The sequence below is a fragment of the Cyprinus carpio genome, chromosome A20 (genome assembly GCF_018340385.1).
Source record: "Cyprinus carpio isolate SPL01 chromosome A20, ASM1834038v1, whole genome shotgun sequence".
NCBI classification, from domain to species: Eukaryota; Metazoa; Chordata; class Actinopteri; order Cypriniformes; family Cyprinidae; genus Cyprinus; species Cyprinus carpio.
In genome coordinates, this window is record NC_056591.1 from 720,555 (window position 1) to 741,855 (window position 21,301).

Consider the following 21,301-nt stretch of genomic DNA (forward strand, 5'->3'; position numbering starts at 1 on the left):
GCCGCAGCGTTCGTGATGCGCGCCGAGTAGGGCTGCTTCCAGGACCTCGAAACCTCCTGGTGGAAATACGGGGCTGCGCAGGAGCACGACTATTGTTAAAAAAACGGTCGTCCAGCTTAGATGAAGGTTGGGCCTCGGCTTCTCAACCTCCCAATCCAGTCCCAGCTTACCCACCGCACGAGAGACCACATCCAACAGCTCGCTGTAGGAGGGGGAAACGCGCTTCTCCTGTCTGCTAGGAGGGAGAGGGCTGTCCGTATCTGCCACAAAGTCCTCAGACTCCGAGGCCGCGGTGGATAAGACGTCGTCGTCGAACTGCCCACAACCGAAGGAGATAGCATCGTATGCCTCCGGGGTGGGCTGTAAACCCCCGTCCGAGAACACAACGGGTTCGAAGATAAGGTGCTGCACTCGGGTAGGGGAGAGCGAGCGATGTGGAGAAACTCCAGCGCCGCGCTGTCGTCGTAAGTGAGGTCGCACATGTCTCCCCAAGCCATCGCCTCGTGCGGTGCCTCGGCAGCCGCAGAAGCGACACGGCGGGGGCTGGACGCGGGGGCGACCTTGGAAAACATTCGAGCGCAGTACTATTAGTCGCAGGCCATCACAGTGGGGACAAGAGGAAAAGGCCACTAAGCGCAGACTGCGCGTGATGTATGACTACGCACCTTTCGTGAGTGTCTCCCTTAGTGATGAACCTGGTACACGGTTCCTTGCACTTTCGAAAGTCATCGCGTCTGCGAAGAGGAGTTAACACTGCTTGAGAAAACCGCTATGAACGCGAGATGATTTGATTCTCTTTCCTGAAGGAAATGAAATCTGAGCGAAATAGCGCGCGGCGCCCGGGTATACGATTCGTCATGCGTATGGCGGTGCCAAGCGCTATTTGGCCAATAGGATTGGCGAGATGGTATAGGGCTTCAGACATTCGTCACACCGAAGGTGTTCCCATACGGTGACGTCACCGCAGCATCGAAGTGACCTATGAAAGGGAACTCCATATTATATCCATAATGGTGAAAACACAGAAATCCAAAAAAAAATCTGTCAGTGGCGGGGAAAGAGTTAAATACAAAAAACCATGATGATTTAAATAATATAAGAAAAAGTAATTATGTATTATAGTAATGAGAATGATTTTTTTTACATTGCAGTAATGAGAATGTCAGGGGAAAATGTGTTGAATTGCAAAACATCCTAACAAAGACTTACAGATTCACACTGCTGACACACGCCGATCGACACAAACAGCTGTCCTTGACTCTGTCTAATAGGCTGATTCATTGTTTACTCAGAGTAAAATGATCCTTCTCAGTTGTGCTGTTGACATGATGACCTGTTAGTCAACAAGCTTTATTTTCACCCAAACATGTTGCTGGAAACTGTTGCGATGACTTACGCAAAGGAAGGTCCATGCCATCGCTCACTGGGTCATGACAGAGATGCTTTAAACAAGATCTCTTAAGATACACTTTTATTCATTTCTCCTGTTCAGCTGTTCACAAATATCCTTGAAATTTTTCTGCTTTACAGAAAGAATTTGCATAATGAGCTTTATATTACACAAGACATATATACAAAATCATACCTCGGCTAGAAATACTTATTAGGAATTTTGTGCCAAACAGATCAACGCACACAGAATAGATGATCCTTATAAACTGAGCTGCATTCAAAGCCGTGGCTGTGTTCGAAATGGAATACTAGCTTGCTACTACCATCAACACAATCTGATGTCACATGACTTTACAGTTGCATGTTTAATTCGTTAAGTGGTGTATAGTTTCATCTCTGAAATAAAAACAGCTGTTCTCACGTGCAGTACTGGGGTGTTGTAGTAAATGCATGTGCAAACTATATGCTCTGTTCAGCATACTGTAGTAAGAATAGTAGGGTAGTATGCTATTCTGAACACAGCCACTGTCACATATCCCGTCTGTCTGTGTGTCGCGCTCTGATGATGTCACAATCACCTGATGATATTCTCTCTCAGGGTTGGTCGGCCCTGTAAAGTCCGGAAGGTCGAGGAGCTGCCGCAGGAAGAGGAAGTGGAGAGTGAGGTGTCGTCAGTCACCGAAACCAAAGGTAGATCTACACCACCCTCACTGTACTGTATGTTCATATTACATTTGCATGTCATTTGGTGAACGTCAGTATTGAGCCTTGAAATGAAAACAAGAATTACAATCCTGTTTGACCGAATCAGAATCCGAATGAGATTTATTGCCAAGAATGTTTGCACACACAAGAAATTAATCCTTGTGACAGAAGAAGCTTCAGCAACTGCAGTAAACAACAACACACTCAGATAGTAAAAAATAAAGACAAGTGAATAAAGATGACATTTAGAGAGTGAGAAGGGAGAGAGGGAAAAAACAGAAAAAGATAAATGAGCAGTGTCTTTTAAAGTGCTTTTAATAAATGTGGTGATAGTTATTCTAATAACAAATGTAATAAAAGTAAGAGAAATAATAGGTTTTAAGCTTGATGTTTTAATTTTAAAACATGAAAAAACTACTTGCCAATGAGAAAAAAATGAATTCAACATATAACCAAAATACACAAACTTGCTTGTTTTAAAGACATTTTCTGTGTTTACTGTATAATAATATCAAGACGGGGGAAAACAGGTTTCATATACGAACATACATAAAGTTTAAGTACTGCACTGAAAAAGTGGTAAACTTGAAATTATAAGATCTAAATTAACTGGTTTCATTCAAGTCAGAAATATTATTTCACATTACTGAATATACCTAAATATTTCACACAAACAAAACTAATTTTATGAATTCACGGTAACCACTGCTGGTTACCACTTTGTACAGTGTGTGAAGAACGCCCTCAGAATCAGTGTCTGAAGCATGTGAAACTCAGTGCTGTGATTCACAGATGAGCTGGAATCATTTCAGTTCATCACAGCTGCTCTATTTCTTTCTGTGATGACTCACTCCTTCTTTCTTTCTGCCTTCCTGTTTCTTGATGGGATTGAGTCTCTTTCCAGAAGAATCGGTCTGTCCTTCCTTCTCTGTGGCTGGTTATCTAAAGGTTTAGTGGCAGTCACTAATGAGGAAGAGGGTTGGATTCAAACCATTAGTTATTTGTTCCTTAGCTTTAAAAGCTTTTTAACTTGCTCCGGTCACAGGCGTCTGAGAATAAAAGATGTGAGAATCTCAGCTTCTGTACTTGGAATCATTGTGGGCGTCGTGAGTGGTAATCTACAGGGGCTCGAGCCATGGATAATTGTAACTTAAGAAGAAAATGATGAGGACGTTGAAGAAAGTAGAAAGCAGACAAGTGGAATCATATTTTATCTAGCATTTTTTTTTTGCATTTATTAGGTGCTTTTATTTTCATTGACTTGCAAATAAGGAATACAACATAAGCGTTTCATCCTGAGGAGGCAGTAAAAGAGTAATGCCCCAATACAAAGTTTTTTTTTTATATATATTCATAAAGAGAAGAGAGGTGAAGTGTGCGTTGGGATCATTAAAAACCGAAAACACTGCTGCATTTTGGATCATTTGCCGAGGTTCGGTTGAAGATTATTGTACTAGTGCAGTCTAGAGATGACAAGAGCCTGGATGAGGAGTTGTGTAAAAAGACCTGATCTTCTTGATGTTAAATACTGCAAATCAGCATGACTGAGCTGCAGGGCCTGCGGCTGTGGCTGGTTGATGTGACTTTGACACAGTTCACGACAACATACCTTAAAGGATCTACCTGTGAAGCAGGACTCAGAGCAGCAGAGTGCATTTGCTGTGATGTCCGGGGATATTTAATTAATTGTGTCGTGAGCTGCTGATAGATCCGCAGAATGAGAACAGACGGTTTGGAGGCAGCTCCTGCAAGCCTCGGGGATTGTGTGTAGGTTTAGAGTGGGTTTAAAGCAGTGGAGTTACCCGAGCCTGATTGAGTGTTTTGGGGGAAATGCCAGCTAGGACAGATGTGTCAATGATGTGTGTAAGTGTTAGCCAAAAATATTTGGAATGAACCGGCCAGGAGCAGGAGACTGTGTACACGTGTAAGAATATAGAAATGTGTGCACATGGTTGTATGCATGAATATCCATACGGTTAATCCAGCCATGCCCTGGAGTTAAGTGAGACTGTGGGAGTTGCTGAGTAATTGTGTCATTCCCACTATGCAGTACATTCCCCATTATACATGCCTTGATATATCAAAATAAAATCTTCTTTTAGCATATAATTCCAATTAAATGAGCCTGAGGGTGAATTTAAAAGTAGATTAGAAAAAATTATTTACTACTTATTGATAATATTCAATAATATTATCGGTTTCACTGCACTGACACTATCAGATGGGAACTAAATTTGAACTGAATTGAGCTGGATAATGATACTAACTTTGCAGCATCAACGCTGTTAGTGAACTGAATTGAATCAACATTGAACTAAAGTGGGCTGCTGCACTGACACTATCAGTTGTGTAGTGATTTTTAACTGATTTGTTGTGGTTTGTTTATTATTTTATGTTTTTTAGATTTGCTTTTATTTTATATTTTATTTGTGTGAAGATGCTTTGAAGATATGTATTTTATAAAGCTCTATACAAATAAATGTGATTTGACTTTTGCATTGGCATCCAATAATTCACTCAGAGCTGAGAATGAAAAAGCACAGCACAGATACTGTTCCCTCAATAACAAAATTATACAAAACAAACACACTGAAGAGACAGTACCTGACATCTGCTCTCTCGTTGCTGCTTCATTTGTCTTTTTAAGTTTCACTTGTGAGTTCATGCAATTTTTCATTGGAATACATTGGAATACATTAGAGAATGATTTAAGAGAATTTTATTCAGGTCTAAAAGACTGCAAGAGCAAACACGGTATTGCCACTTAGATATCTAGTTGTATTCAGCAGCAAGTTTTTATGAATTCCCTTGAGGATGCGCTTTTATGACAGCTAATGACATGGATAGAGCCAATATCAGAGATGATTACATTGTTTATATAACAGGCATCAGATGGTGCCCACTGGCTATGTGCTCCACTAATTGATGTCAGAAAGTGAGCAGCCATAGCCTTTCAACTCTGCAGTGAATATTCAGCATGGACTTCTCTGGCTCACCACAGTGTCATTTAGAGAACCCTACTCACACTAAAGTACAGGCATGTTTTCTTGAAAAGTCATGAAGGACTGAATATAAGAGTGCTGTGACACTTGGTCCGAACCCGAGTTAGATTGCTCCCCCTCCCCTTAGGGCTTTTATTAAATAACAAAACAAAAACTACCCTAACAGGGGAATACTCCGGAAAGGGAAGACAAGGCAGGAGAAGACACCTAGAAATCAACAGGACCTCAGGAACATTAGTTCGAACCCCAACACTAAACTCACATGTTGTATCAATCACATGTTGTGGAAGGGACCACGGAGGATCCTGTGCATCGGGAGTCCTAGTGGACAGCCAAGGCAGGGCTGGAGGGACAGACCAGTAAGGCTGTGATGGGTCAGGAACCCCAGTGTAGTGGAAGTGAAGGGATTGAGGTGAAGTACAGCCAAGTATGGTAACCCATACTCGGAATTCGTGCTGTGCTTTTAACCCGTCCAAAGTGTACACACACAGCAGTGAACACACACCCGGAGCAGTGGGCAGCCATTTATGCTGCAGCGCCCGGGGAGCAGTTTGGGGGTTCGGTGCCTTGCTCAAGGGCACCTCAGTCTTGGTATTGAGGGTGGAGAGAGCGCTGTACATTCACTCCCCCCACCTACAATTCCTGCCGGCCCAAGACTCGAACTCACAACCCTTGGATTGCAAGTCTGACTCTCAAACCATTAGGCCACGACTTCCCCACAGTGCCAAGGGTGGTGCCGGAGGGAAAGATCAGGATGACTCTGGCAGATCAGGAACAGGGGCAAAGCTAGAGGAGGGCAGGACCTGGACCATGGATGCAGCAGGGCTGGAACAGATTCTGGGACTGCCTCCATGGGCGAGACAGGGAGAGCAGGCTGCAAAATAAACCAAAAACTACTCCTTAATGGGAAATACTCTGGCAAGGCAAGGCAAGACAAGACACGACACAACTGGGAGCAAACAAGACCTTGGAAACAGTAATCCGAACCCTGAAACTAAACCAAAACTAAACTAGATAGAAGTGCTGGGGTCCAAATACAACACTTCACACACACAGCATATTACACGGAACGTAGAGCACACAGCCCAAGCACACTCTAGCCCTGGCGGATGGCTAAAGTGGTATCATGGGAGGGACCAGGGTGAATCTGGCGGGTTGGGAGTCCTGCTGGATGCCCAGATCAGAGCCGGAGTGACTGACCAGGGAGGCTGCAAGGGGTCTGGAACCCCAGTGGAATGCTAGGGTGGTGCCGGTGGGACAGACCAGGATGGCTCCAGCATATCAGGAACCCCTACTGATTTGCCAGGGCAAAGCCAGAGAAGGCCAGAACCAGGGCAGAACCCGGACTCCAGGGCTGGAACGGATTCTTGGACTGCCTTGGTGGCCAAAACAGGCAGAGTGGGCTACAAAATAAAACAAAAACTACTCTGTAAGGAGAAATACTCCGTCAAGGCCAGGCAGGATATGGCAGGACAGGACACGACACAACTGGGAACCAACAGGACCTTGGGAATATTAGTCCAAACCCCAAGACTTAACTGAAACTAAACTAGGCAGGAGTTCTGGGCTCCAAACACCGTGCTCTGCACACACAACATATCACATGGACCAGAGTTCACACGTCCCAAACACACTGACGGATGGCTAAGTTGCTGTTGGTGGAAGGGACCAGGGAGGATCCAGTGGGTCGGGAAATCTACTGGATGGCCAGAGTGGAGCTGGAGGGACAGACCAGGGAGGCTTCAGTTGGTTGGGAACCCCATTGGAGTGCCAGGATGACCAGAATGGTGCCAGCAGATAGCCAGGGCGAAGACGGAGGAGGGCAGAACCTGAACTCCAGCACTAGAACAGATTCTGGGACTGCCTCCGTGGCGGAGACAGAGAGAGTGAGCTGCAAAATAAAACAAAAACTACCCCATAGATTTCAGAGCTATCTCAGTTGTCATATAAAGAAAGGTGTGCTTCAAAGAAGGCAAAAATACAAGCATACAAAGTTCCTACAGACTAGGAGCACAGCATTCGGATGGGATGTGTTTAGAGTCTCTTGTCCAGTCATGGAATTTTATAAAACCAGTAAGCTATTCAAAGCCATGCACTAAGTGATACTGTAGCTAGGAGGGTTCATATTGTGCTTAACCTCAGTATATGTGTTAACTTCACTGTAATACAGCCTGAATGCACTGTAAGTCGCTTTGGATAAAAGCGTCTGCTAAATGCATAAATTTAATTTAATTTAATTTTAATTTAATTTAATTTAAAATTTAATATATATATATATATATATATATACACACACACACACAAACACACACACACACTGTAAACAGAAATGCAAGGGGGTAAAAAAAAATTCTTTCTCAAAATACTGAATTTTGATTTCAAAGTGAAGAAATTATGTATAAGTGTTTAAATGGCATTTAAATGGCAATGTTTCCCAAATGAAACAAAAGAGCTGTTAGTTTTGAGTGATGTGTGTAATGTGGAGAACTGTGTTTAGTTTTGCAAAAAGTATGTTTTACAATAGCAAACTTGCAGACTTGGTCTAAAGATAAGGTATATGAGTGAATGGTTTCACTGAGTGGGCCTCAAGTACCGCTTTTAGTGTCTATGCAATTTAAAAACAAAATCTTTTATTTTTAACTGTGGACTCTCATTTATGCCTAATCTGGAGATGTAATAATGATAGCATTTTTTCCCTCTAATACTTATATAGCAAAAACAGTGCAGTATATTAAAAAAAGAATTAAGTTTATTACTTGACAAAGGGAAAACAACCTTTATTAATGTTATTTGGAAATGCATATTCACGTAGTGTCTGAAATCAAGCCTATTATTCGTTGTTGTTTTTTCATTTCTGTGGGCTCCAGATGTAATGTGCATTACAGTTGTCAGTGTTACTTTATACTGCATATTTACCTATATTTGTTTTAGCCTATACCCCACACAGGCTGTGTGACACAGCTGTCTCATACTGAACCAATTACTCAAATCAATTGGTTACTGTATATCCCTGTGTTATCTATATTCCAAACTGAGTTTTAATATCTTACCAGTATCTCAGTGGTTCCTCCTCATAAAGACATGTTTTTGTTTTACTATAAATTGTACATTTATCTGTTCCTATTGTCTGTTTCTTATTCTAAAATGTACTTTTAGCATATGCAACTGTTGTTTTTAGTTGTAGTGTCTACATTTTTTTTTAGACACAGTAATGGTTAATAACTGACTTATGGATATTAGCCATAAATATTGGCGTATCCCTAATATAATCATTTAATTTCACTATATGTTCCAAAGCAAGTAACCAGTGTCCTCCTCTAGGGGCGTAATGATGCTTATTTTACTATGGAATTGACACCCTCTCTCTGTTTCTCTCAGAGCTGACTCTACAGCAAGCTTTGCACCAGTCTGTATTCATGCCGTGTTCCAGCCCATCTCCCAGCATGCCTCACTGCTGGGATCAGCACAGCAAGCTGCTTCCAACAGTGGCAGGCATCACAGCCAGTAAAGTGGCAGTGTGGAGCGTGGATGAGGTACACAGAGGTCCCGTGTTAATCTGCATATCCCACGTGCTATTCAAATATAAGACAGTTACACTTTGTTGTATTACTGCAATGTTTTATGAGATCAGTTGATCAGTTTTAGATTCAGTTAACTTCAGCTGTTGTCCCTCCTCTAATCCTCATTGTTATTCTGTAGGTGATTGAGTTTATCCAAGGACTTCCAGGCTGCAAGGAGCAAGTGCGCACCTTCAGAGAGGAGGTAAAGTATTCCTTTTAATCACGAGTGAAATCAGAGCGACTGAATCTTCTGGGAAATATTTAACTAGTTCTCCATCATGAGGTTTGGCAGCTGGAGTAACTGAAGCATTTTAGGAACAGAACATAATGCATGAGGAAGAGAGCATGAGGCATGATGGGATATTTGAGGAGAACTCATTGAAACCATTTATAGGCATGTCAAGTCATCCCACGTCACAGCATCATGCCTGTTTACAGCTAACAAGAAAGTTAAAGAGGCCAGAGGGATGCTGCTTTAAATAATTCTTCTCTCTGAGCTGCTGTCTGTCTGCTCTTCTGCTCTTATTTTCCATCTCTCTTTCCTCATGTTTACTTTTGTGTCTTGTCCTGTGTTTTCTAATTTTATGTGCAAATGGGAACTGGGTTAATGAGTCCTGTCATACAATGGGGTGTAAAAGTCTCAGAGCACTGGTGAAAATTCTTCTACTTTGTGTTCTTTTATATTATAAAACAGTTTTATAATATAAAATGCTGATATTTATTAAAACAGCACTGGGATGTTTCATATATCTCTGCTCAGTTTTACTTATGAAATTTAGCCAAAATAACTCGTAATATTATGTTTAAAATGCCACTTAACATTAACTTCATGTTTATCGGTGTTTCCGCGGGTCCTTAAAAGTCTTAAAGGAGACATATTATGCCCCTTTTCACAATACGTAATGTAAGTCTCTGGTGTCCCCAGAATGTTTCTGTGAAGTTTCAGCTCAAAATACCCCACAGATCATTTATTATATAATTTTGAAAATGCCTGTTTTAAGTGGAAGTAGAAACACGCTGTTTTGCGTGCCTGTCTCTTTAAATGCAAATGAGCTGCTGCCCCCCCCCTTTTATAGAATAGAGCTGAGCCATTACAGCTCCTACCTGCAAAAAACATCTGTTTTGGTTCTGATTATCATGTTTATTGTGCTGAAATCATGCATTTTAAACCATATTAGTACCATATCTGATTTTCTGAGAGCACACATCTGAAGCACACGGACAGATAGCGGCTGTTAAAGCATGTGAGTACTAAAATAAGTTCTCATTCACACACAAGTTTATGGTTTTAGATCTGTGTGGCAGAAGCAATTTACAGTAAATAAATCAATAATTCCACGGTTCTCTTGTCTTCTCTGAGGCTGGGACTCTAAACAGTGTTCTGTGCTCGTCTGTGCAGCCAAAGACAGAACAGTTAGCATGTTTTGCTCAAACTTTCACCATGGCGTAGGAGCTGGTACATCATTGTTGCTTGCGAAATCAAAATAACAGCACTGTGGGTATAAACTTACAGATTAAGGGGCGATAATATTATGAGTGTTTCTGTAGCTCAAGTGGTAGAGCATTGCGTTAACAAGCGCAAGGTTGGGGGTTCGATCCCCTGGATATTATATTTTGTTATAATTGATAGCCTGAATGTACTGTAAGTCTCTTTGGATAAAAGCGTCTGCTAAATGCATAAATTTAATTTAATGTTGTGGTTTGGTTCCTTTGGAACATATAATAGGTAGCAAAATCCGACGCACTCGTTTTCGGTTGGTAGATACACCGGGTACCTGATTATAGCACTTAAAACCTGGAGAAATCAGATTTTCATATGTCACCTTTAAATGGTACAAGATACTAATATTAAATTTAAGGTCATAAAAAGTCTTAAATGGTACAAGAAAGTCTTAATTATGATTTTTAAGAGGTTTTAAATTTGGGGACAGATTAAACTTCAAAAGGCAATGATTTCATTAAATAAACATGAGCGCTGCATGTTTCAAAGTCAGCTGCTGTGCTGCTTTGTGTACAGTAATGTTACCGGGAATACTCCTGCTCCATAAGCTCCTCCTGCTGGCCGAGAATGAATGTGCATTTTCAATCAGCCCTTTTGTTTTTGTTCAGACCAAAGTGAATATTAACCCATATTTTTATGCAGCAAACACTCAGAATTGTACATTTTAACAAGTGGATCACAAGAAGCTACTGCTAATGCACTTAAAAAATCTAAACAATTAACACATTGATATATTTGTGTTATTAAATTAATATAATAAAAGACTTGTAATAATTGTTTAAATGTAATAATTGATCATTTTGACTTTTTCTTAAAAATGGTTTAAAGGCTGAAATGTGGAGTTCATCATTTTACAAAACTTTTTGCTTGTGTGAAAACCTGTAACTGAACTGTAAACCTTGCTTTTTAGACTACTGTATACCCTACTTCTCTTATATGCTATTTATTTTATTTGTGCAGGTCTTAAATTTGATTTTAAAAATCCTGCAGATATTGAACGGTTGGTTAAAATCAATGTCACAATATTTGCATGAGTTTAATTACCTGCAGCCAATCCATTCCACACACACACACACACACACACACACAAACCTGATTGTGAAAATGTTTTAATTGCATACAAACTTTTCCATTTATAATACATATAATTAGCATAAGAGTTTGAGTTTAAAATTGGAAATTTCACATGCATTTCTGAATGTCTTAGTATTTGTAATGTGCCCTTTTTTAATCAGCAAAAAAGCAGCAGCACTCAAAATAACATAGACATTTGATTTGTGAAATAGAAATTTGCTAAATATTTTATTTTCTCATCATTTTATAGCATAACCATTATTTGTTTTCAGACTGTAAAGTTTCTAACATGTTTATTTCCAGGCCTCAGACTTGTGCTCTTAGACTTTTGAACCCCATGAACATTTATCTGAAAAGATCTTATAAGATGACAGCAGCTTTGGATTTACTGAGATTGCACTTGTCTCACATAATCACCCATTCCATTCAGTCATTGTGCTGTGATCTCATTAAATTTATTGCAGTGGTCTATCTAGTGATATGTTTGTTCCTCTCAACTGAACCTTTAAGTTGAAACAACTGCTTAAATCTTCATTTGAAACACCGTGTCTGTGTTGAAAGTGACCAACATAACATCGTGATGCAGCAGCTGGATGTTGTCTACACTGGATGTGTCAAAGCTGCACGTCATGTCAGAATATGTACGCTTGAAAATATCCTGCCTTATTACACGGCTCTGTGGAATACATGATTCTGATTGGTCAGTCGGTACATTCCAAGGTCTGTTATCCCTCGATAACAGCCGGCAAAAGCTGATAACACAGGCTCATCCGGGTAACTGAAGTCGGCGCTATACTCTTGATAGGAAGGGTTTTTTTTTTTTTTTTTTTTTTTTTGTAGAAGCTTTGCATTTCGTTAGCTAATTAAATATTACAACTTGATTCAATATTATGTGTACAAATATTTAATGTCATTCTGGTATCTCTGACTCGCTCTCTCGTTTCATACAAACACAGCTGCTGCCGGTTTGCGATGATTGTTTTGTACACTGTAATGGATTATAAGATAACTAACAAACTAGTAAGATTTTAAAACATTTTCAAATCAATATCTTTTATCACCTTAATTGTTAATGTCTGTCTAGTTTGAACTTGCCGCTTGCTAGTAACTGCTTTCTTCACTGTCTTCAAATATTTCAACTCAAATTTTCAACTTAAAATTTTGTGTCTAATTATTTACTAATGTAGAAAGTAGATGTTTAATAAGCAGGATAATGTATAGTACATTCAGTCAGTTGTTAACACAGAGTAATCCCCTTTAGTGTGATACAAGTGCTGATCACTCTGTCGGGGGTTACTCTGCGATATATATTATCCCTTGCTGAAATCATAGTTAATTTTTAGTGGAAATCCAGTGGTGTTAAAATGGTGCAACTAGGCACTTCCAGAGTAAACAGATCTGCTTATTATAATGGCAGGATATGGTTTTCATTGCAAGGAACAGATGCAATGTGTTACTAATTATAGGCTAAAACAAGACTTCCACTGTTTGCATAGTTTCAACGTCATCAGCACCTGGAGTACATTTCCACATCATCTCACACACTTTACTTTCACACAGTACAGTACATACCATGCAGTGGCAGATACAGTATGTGTGAACTGCCAGAGATTCTGCCATGCCGTTGATACCGCGGTATGTGTATCTGCATGGCCATAGAGTGCTGCTGTGATGTCAAAACCCAGAAGGCTAATTTACCATGGGTTCCCTCCAGATCTTCCTGTGGGTTTGTATAATGGGTATTTATATTTTTCAACAAAACAAGGTCTGTGTTAAATATAAATTAATGATACTTTGTTTCACTCTACAACATCAATTATACACACCCATACTGAAACACATTTTGATTTTGAAGCAGTTATATTTATTTTCAAAAACATGTTTATAATAAGTAACTGGGACTACATACGAACGTTTGGGGGTTGAGTTTTTATAATTTATGTTGACATCAAAACATCCAAAAATGTTTACCACAGACCTCATTTTACATATAAATTAGAAAAAAAACCTTAAAGGGTTACTCCACAGCAAAATTAAAATTTTGTCATTAATCACTTACCCCCATGTCGTTCCAAACCCGCTTTGTTTGTCTTCGGAACACAATTTAAGATATTTTGGTTGAAATCGGGAGGCTTGAGACTGTCCCATAGACTGCCAAATAAATAACAGTGTCAAGGTCCAGGAAAGTATGAAAAGCATCATCAGAATACTCCATCTGCCATCAGTGATCAGCGTATCGCCATTTTGACAAATCTGACTAGTACGCAGGCAGCATATGCTCTTCTGTGTCAGCCGCGGGGCGCCGATGCGCTGTTTGCTTTCAAACCAAAGTGTAAATACAGGTAAAAAAACGTATCCTTGTGGAGCGGCTGATACAGAAGAGCGTACACTGCCTGCGTACAGCTCAGAATTGCCAAAATGTCGCTAGGCTGATTTGGAGAGACACAGAGGTGAGGAATTGTTGAATAAAGTTGTTATTTTTGTTTTCTTCGTGTACAAAAAGTATTCTCGTCACTTCATAACATTACGTTTGAATTACTGATGGCAGATGGACTATTCTGACGATGCTTTGCATACTTTCCTGGACCTTGACACTGTTATTTATTTGTCTATGGGACAGTCTCAAGCCTTCCGGTTTTCATCCAAAATATCTTAAATTGTGTTCTGAGGACGAACGAAGCTTTTATGGGTTTGGAACGACATGGGGGTAAGTGATTAATGACAAAATTTTCATTTTGGGATGGAGTATCCCTCTAATAAAAACCCAGAGGAAAATCTTGAGGGAACCTGTGGTGAAATATTATATTCTATATTATATTTTAGATTACCTTTGCTGCCATTTCACTTAAAGTTATTTTTTAAAAACAGTAATAAAATAAAATAACTTAATTCTTAAATATAAACTTTACTAAATTTCAAAATAAATATTAATTTGTCCTTCTGCAAATTATAATATTATGGTGCTTAATTTGTAGCATTTAAACACTTTTTTGATGTTTTCATTTTAATTTATTTACACAAATGATCATTTTAATATTTTCCAATTATTGTTTATCAACCATAACATATAAAATAATTATCAACTTGTTTTATCAGCCAGATTTTTAATATTGGTTCATCCCTAATTATCTGTTCCCTATCTTAAAGTCACTACGAGTTATGTCTTGATGACATTAGGGGTCTAACTTGGGAGCCCAATCATCTCTGAGTTTAAGAGAAAACACCAATGAGAATTGGCTAGTGGATTTTGCATGCTGAGTCACTCCCAGTGCACACGAGTATACAAACCCAATTCCAAAAAAGTTGGGACACTGTACAAATTATGAGTAAAAAAGGAATGGAATAATTTACAAATCTTATAAACTTATATTTTATTCACAATAGAATATAGATAACATATCAAATGTTGAAAGTTAGACATTTTGAAATGTCATGCCAAATATTGGCTCATTTTGGATTTCATGAGAGCTACACATTCCAAAAAAGTTGGGACAGGTAGCAATTAAGAGGCCGGAAAAGTAAAATGTACATATAAGGAACAGCTGGAGGACCAATTTGCAACTTATTAGGTAAATTGGCAATATGATTGGTTATTTTTTGTGTGTGTCTGGGTTGCAGTTTTTATAAGAGGTTATGATGGTGGGAGTGTCTCTAATTCCCCCAATGCTGTGGCGAAAAATAGTGGAGCAATATCAGAAAAGAGTTTCTCAGAGAAAAATTGCAAAGAGTTTGAAGTTATCATTATCTACAGTGCATAATATCATCCAAAGATTCAGAGAATCTGGAACAATATCCGTGCGTAAGGGTCAAGGCCGGAAAACCATACTGGATGCCCGTGATCTTCGGGCCCTTAGACGGCACTGCATCACATACAGGAATGTTACTGTAATGGAAATCACAACATGGGCTCAGGAATACTTCCAGAAAACATTGTCCATGAACACAATCCACCGTGCCATTCGCCGTTGCCAGCTAAAGCTCTATAGGTCAAAAAAGAAGCCATATCTAAACATGATCCAGAAGCGCAGGTGTTTTTCTCTGGGCCAAGGCTCATTTTAAAATGGACTGTGGCAAAGTGGAAAACTGTTCTGTGGTCAGACTAATCAAAATTTGAAGTTCTTTTTGGAAAACTGGGATGCCATTTAATATTTGATGTAGAGGACAAGGACAACCCAAGTTGTTATCAGCACTCAGTTCAGAAGCCTGCATCTCTGATGGTATGGGGTGCATGTGGCATGGGCAGCTTACACATCTGGAAAGGCACCATCAATGCTGAAAGGTATATCCAAGTTCTAGAACAACATATGCTCCCATCCAGACGTCGTCTTTTTCAGGGAAGACCTTGCATTTTCCAGCATGACAATGCCAGACCACATACTGCATCAATTACAACATCATGGCTGCATAGAAGAAGGATCTGGGTACTGAAATGGCCAGCCTGCAGTCCAGATCTTTTTACCCATAGAAAACATTTGGTGCATCATAAAGAGGAAGATGCGACAAAGAAGACCTAAGACAGTTGAGCAACTAGAAGCCTGTATTAGACAAGAATGGGACAACATTCCTATTCTTAAACTTGAGCAACTTGTCTCCTCAGTCCCCAGACGCTTACAGACTGTTATAAAAAGGAGAGGGGATGCCACACAGTGGTAAACATGGCCTTGTCCCAACTTTTTTTGAGATGTGTTGATGCCGTGAAAATTTAAAATCAACTTATTTTTCCCTTAAAATCATACATTTTTCTCAGTTTAAAACATTTGATATGTCATCTATGTTGTATTCTGAATAAAATATTGAAATTTGAAACTTTCACATCATTGCATTCTGTTTTTATTCACAATTTGTACAGTGTCGCAACTTTTTTGGAATCAGGTTCGTATAAGGCGACAACGTGCATCCACTCATTAGATTTTTGCTTCAGAGCTGAATAATCTATGTCAATCATTTACTACAAAGCCATTCATCTTTGTTTTGTGGAGGCTGTTTCTGGTTGGTGCTACAACAGATTGCAGCAGTGTCCCTGTTGCAGTGGTCGGGCATGGCAGTACAAGGTCCACCCCTTCAGGCTCTCCGTCCCCCCGTGTCTTCACGAATGTTGCGGAGGGCACCCTTGCCCAGCTGTGGGAAGTGGGCATCAGGATCCTCAATTCTCAATCTCGACTACTGGCTCATCATGGCCCGGTCGCGAGAGGAGACGTCTAATCACAAGGACTTGGTGCTCCAGATCCTAAGTCAATTGGGGCTTTAGGTCAACCGAGAGAAGAGCAAGCTCTCCCCTGTGCAGAGAATCTCTTTTCTTGGTATGGAGTTAGACTCGGTGAGTATGATGGCACACCAAACCAACGAACGTGCCCAGTTAGTGCTGAACTGCCTAAGTTCTTTCAGAGGCAGGACGGTTGTACCACTGAAATACTTTCAGAGGCATGTGGCATCCGCAGCCTCAGTCATGCTGCATGGATTGCTTCTTATGAGACCACTTCAGCACTGGTTACACCCCCGAGTCCCGAGATGGGCATGGTGCCATGGTACACATTATGTCACCATCACACCGATGTGTCACTGCTTATTCAACCCCTGCATGGACCTTGCTTTTCTACGTGCAATGGGCAGGCAGCTTCGGGGTTCTGGACAGGACTTTGTCTGCTTTGGTGCATCAGCTGTCTGGAGTTGCTGGCAGTGCATCTACCCTTTCGGCAGTTCTGGCCACTGGACAAGCACAAGTTGGTCTGCATGGACAACATTGCAGCTGTTTCGTACACCATACCAACAGGGAAGTCTAAGATCACATAGTCCTCCATCCCCAGGCGGTCCAGTTGATTTTGAGTCGATTCAGGGAAGCTCAGGTCAACCTGTTTGTTTCCCACCAGTCCTCCCACTGCCAGCTGTACTATTCCCTGACCCAGGCCTCCCTGGGCATGGATGCACTGGCACACAGTTGGCCCTGGGCTCTATGCAAGTATGCTTTTCCCCCAGTGAGCCTTCTCGCACAGACACTGTGCAAGGTCAGGGAGGACAAGGAACAGATCCTGCTGGTTGCGCAGTACTGACCCATCCGGACCTGGTTTTCAGAACTCATGCTCCTCGCAACAGCCCCTACCTGGTGCATCCCCCTGAAGAAGGACCTTCTTTCTCAGGAGTTGGGCACCATATGGCACCTGCATCCAGATCTCTGGAACCTCCACGTGTGGCAGCTGGACGGGACGTGGCAGAGCTAAGTGATCTGCCACCAGTGATCCTGACCGCACTCAACTCCATAAAGAGGGTCGGGGACCTCCAAGCATTTTCGGTAAGTGAAGAGTGCCTTGTGTTAAGGCCTTCTCTCATGTTGTCCTGAGACCCCGGCCTGGATACATGCCCAAGGTTCCCACCACTCCTTTCCAAGATCAGGTGGTAAAGCGCTGCCCCCGGAGGAGGCAGATCCAGCCTTGGCGTTGCTGGGTCCCGTAAGAGTGTTACGCATATAAGTGGACCGCACCCAGAGCTTCAGAAGCTCTGAGCAGCTCCTTGTCTGCTTTGGAGGTCAGCAGAAAGGGAAGGCTGTCTCCAAGCAGAGGTTGGCCCACTGTATAGTGAATGGCATCGCCTTAATGTACCAATTCCAAGGCGAGCCATGTCCCCTAGGGGTGAGATTTCACTCCACTTGGAGTGTTGCCTCCTGTGTGGTGCGCACGTCGCCTCTCTGGTAGACATCTGTCGAGCTGCGGGTTGGGCGACACCTAACACCTTTGCAAGGTTTTACAACCTTAGTTTGGAGTCAATTTCTTAATGTGTGTTGGGTAACAGGTAATTGGCAGGAAGAACTGGCTTGGTGTCATGCTTGCTGTGCCTTTCTACCTCACACTGGAATGCGAGCTCCTTTCTTCTCCCAATAGAGTTCCCCGGATGGCGAACCCTGGTCAAGCATCCTCCAGCTCCCCCGGCAGTCAGACTTGGCAGAGTCAGGTTCTTCTGGCAGTTGTTCCATCACCTACTCTAAGGTAGGACCTGCCTCACAGACTCATTCCATATGTAGTACTGCCCCTAAGGTCAGTCCAAATCAGTATCTCCACGTCACCTCCCTACGGGTAGGATGTGGTCTCTATAACAACCTTTTCCTGAAGGCTTGCTTCCCCATCATTCTGCCAGGCTGAAAGAACAAATAAGAAAGATTTGAAGCAATCTTTTACTGAAGGTTGAAATCCCTTTCAAAAAATGTTTGTGGACGGAACAGCAGCATGGCCTTCTCAAGCCGTGATGTACTCACCGTTGGTCCCCTTCAGTACCAGGGTCAGTGAATTTGCGCTGTGGCTTTGGGAATGTTACAACCTTAGCGTAGCTTTTGTCTTGACACGCTATGGTTTGTCAACATCAGCACATTTAGGGGGCAGCTGTGGCCTAATGGTTAGAGAGTTGGCCTTGTAACCCGAAGGTCGCAGGTTCGAATCTCGGTGCTGGCAGGAGTTGTAGGTGGGGGGGAGTGAATGAACAGCGCTCTCTTCCACCCTCAATACCCACGGCTGAAGTGCCCTTTAGCAAGGCACTGAACCCCCAGTTGCTCCCCGGGCGCTGGATATAGCTGCCCACTGCTCTGGATGTGTGTTCACTTCTCACTGCTGTGTGTGTGCATTTGAATGGGTTAAATGCAGAGCACCAATTCTGAGTATGGGTTACCATATTTGGCAAATGTCACGACTTTCACTTTCTTTCACTTTCACTTTTCTGCGGTTGTGATGGTGTTCAGGTTGTGGCATTTTCCATAGACCCCTAATGTCGTCACGACATAACTCGAAGTGACCAACAGATAGGGAACGTCTCGGTTACATATGTAACCCTCATTCCCTGATGGAGGGAACGGAGATATTAGTCCCCATGCCACAACCTTGAACGGGACATGTTCTCGGCTCCTCAGCATAAAACCTAATGAGTGGATGCACGCGGTCGCCTTGTATACCCATGTGGACGAGGAGTGGATCTGCATGCAAAATCCACTAGCCAATTCTCATTGGCGTTTCCTCTTAAACTTAGAAATGATTGGGCTCCTAAGTTAGACCCCTAATGTCCATTATCAACATCAAGACATTATTATTATTTTAAATACAAAACATTTTCCATTGAATGTCCAGTAAAAATAACTACATAGTAATACAATACCAAATGTCTGTTTGCGAACAGAAATTAGATGTTTGTTCTATTGCATGAATTTCAGCAAGCATTAGTTTAGGACATTTTGTTGTATAGCAAAACACCTTGAAATGACACTGAATCAAAGAATTGCACAAGCAATGCATCTTCTGTACTGACAACTGTGTAAGATTAGCAGCTAATTCATTGTTGTTTGGTTTCAGCAAATTGATGGCGAGGCCTTCCTGTTATTGACTCAGGTGGACCTGGTGAAGATCCTCAGCATTAAACTAGGGCCGGCTCTAAAAATATATAACTCTATTCTAATGTTTAAAACAACAGAGAACTCTGCCTGCAACGAACTCTGACCAGACAGACAGAGAGCCAAGGGAGTTCAGAACTGCTTCAGTCAAAGGGCTCGTCATGAAGATTCATACAGTACACATTACACTATTATACATGATCAACACGATGTAGTTTATGTCCGAATGAGCAGGTTAAACACACATAATGACATTCAGAATTCATTCAGACAGCACAAGAACGTTTCTGCACTGTCATTAATAATCATATTTGTACGCACTTATTAACTCACATGATGATTTCATGTAGTGCTCTTTCATTATAGTGTTGTCTGTGAGAATGTATATTTACTGAGGGGTTAGCGGAGAACTAGCGCTTTTCTTAATTCAGGTGCTAATTGAATTCAGCTACATGCACTGAAGAGCCGCACAATGTCTGCTTATGACTCATTGTTTCTGTTAAAACTCATTGATATTTCTCCTTTAATTCATAGCTGTAGATAATTTTAGTGTTTAGAAAGAGTTATGGATGGAGTACTTGCAGAAGGGGGTTGAATATCAGAGCATTAGATAAACATGGATCCTCTTTGATTTTCTTGTTTTCAGTGTGCTGTGATGTCATATTAACGCATCATGCCACAGTTCTTCTTTACGGTTACGGTCATGGAATTTCTTTATTTTCTTTCTTTATGTGTTTTGATACAATGAATGTAGAAATGGAGAATGGAGGGTAAAGCTATACTCAAGGCACAAATAATAATTGTGAGAGCCATATTTGGTATTTTGTAATAGAATGTAACTTACTCAGAATGCCTTCATGTGCACAGTGTACGAAAAAAAAATTTAATGTACAAACGTATTAATTTTATTTCAGTTGCTGAGGTATGCAGCATTAAAATACATGAAATTTCACATCTATTTATTTAAGATTAATACTTTGAAAATATATATATATATATATATATATATATATATATATATATATATATATATATATGTGTGTGTGTGTGTGTGTGTGTGTGTGTGCTGAACATATGTTGTTGTGTATATGTATGTTAACAAACCAAAACAGTTTGTGTTGCTGTATGATTTCCCATATTCAGAACTCATTTATCATGTCTGTTTTTTTCCATGAGAGCGTATAATTAACAGTTAGTTTGGGGATTTAAAATTTAAATATAAAATGTGTAAATAAGCAATGGTTTAGTGTGGAAGTGCAGCACTGTTGAATGGACTACTAAACGTCACTGTAATTCATTTGAAAATAAACTTGATGATCGAAAGGTCTTTTCAACACAATGGTCTTTTTAATGATTGCATGATTAATATTATAATGTGCCATTTATTTTATTGCTTGTTTATTTATTTGATAACATTTGCATACGATACTGCATTCTAACTTTTTTAATTGATTTATTGACCTGTTACAAATTAGTAGATAATGTTTTAAACATCGGCTGTGTTCAGAATAGCATTCTACTCATATTTACAGTGCAGTTTGTGCTTATACTGTCTGTATACATGGAATACTTTGATTGGTTTCTGCAAATCTACTACATTTGCCGCGTGCACCATTTAACAGAGCACACTGTGGAATACGGTATCCTACAATGCAATGCACCTGATTTAGCATTTCCAGTGTGATAAACAAAAACGAAAGTCATA

The 21,301-nt window shown here is 40.7% G+C and overlaps 1 protein-coding gene across 1 annotated transcript in view; it reads left to right on the forward strand.

Moving 5' to 3' along the window:
* The window catches only part of LOC109082652 (lethal(3)malignant brain tumor-like protein 3), a 58,568-nt gene extending 37,649 nt beyond the window's left edge, over positions 1 to 20,919 (forward strand). The window contains exons 20-23 of the mRNA XM_042777273.1: positions 1,991 to 2,082; positions 8,478 to 8,632; positions 8,799 to 8,861; positions 19,559 to 20,919. Of these exons, the coding sequence (XP_042633207.1) occupies positions 1,991 to 2,082; positions 8,478 to 8,632; positions 8,799 to 8,861; positions 19,559 to 19,702 (454 nt within the window). The 3' untranslated portion in view covers positions 19,703 to 20,919. The remainder of the gene's footprint in view (positions 1 to 1,990; positions 2,083 to 8,477; positions 8,633 to 8,798; positions 8,862 to 19,558) is intronic.
* Positions 20,920 to 21,301: the final 382 nt, after the last annotated feature.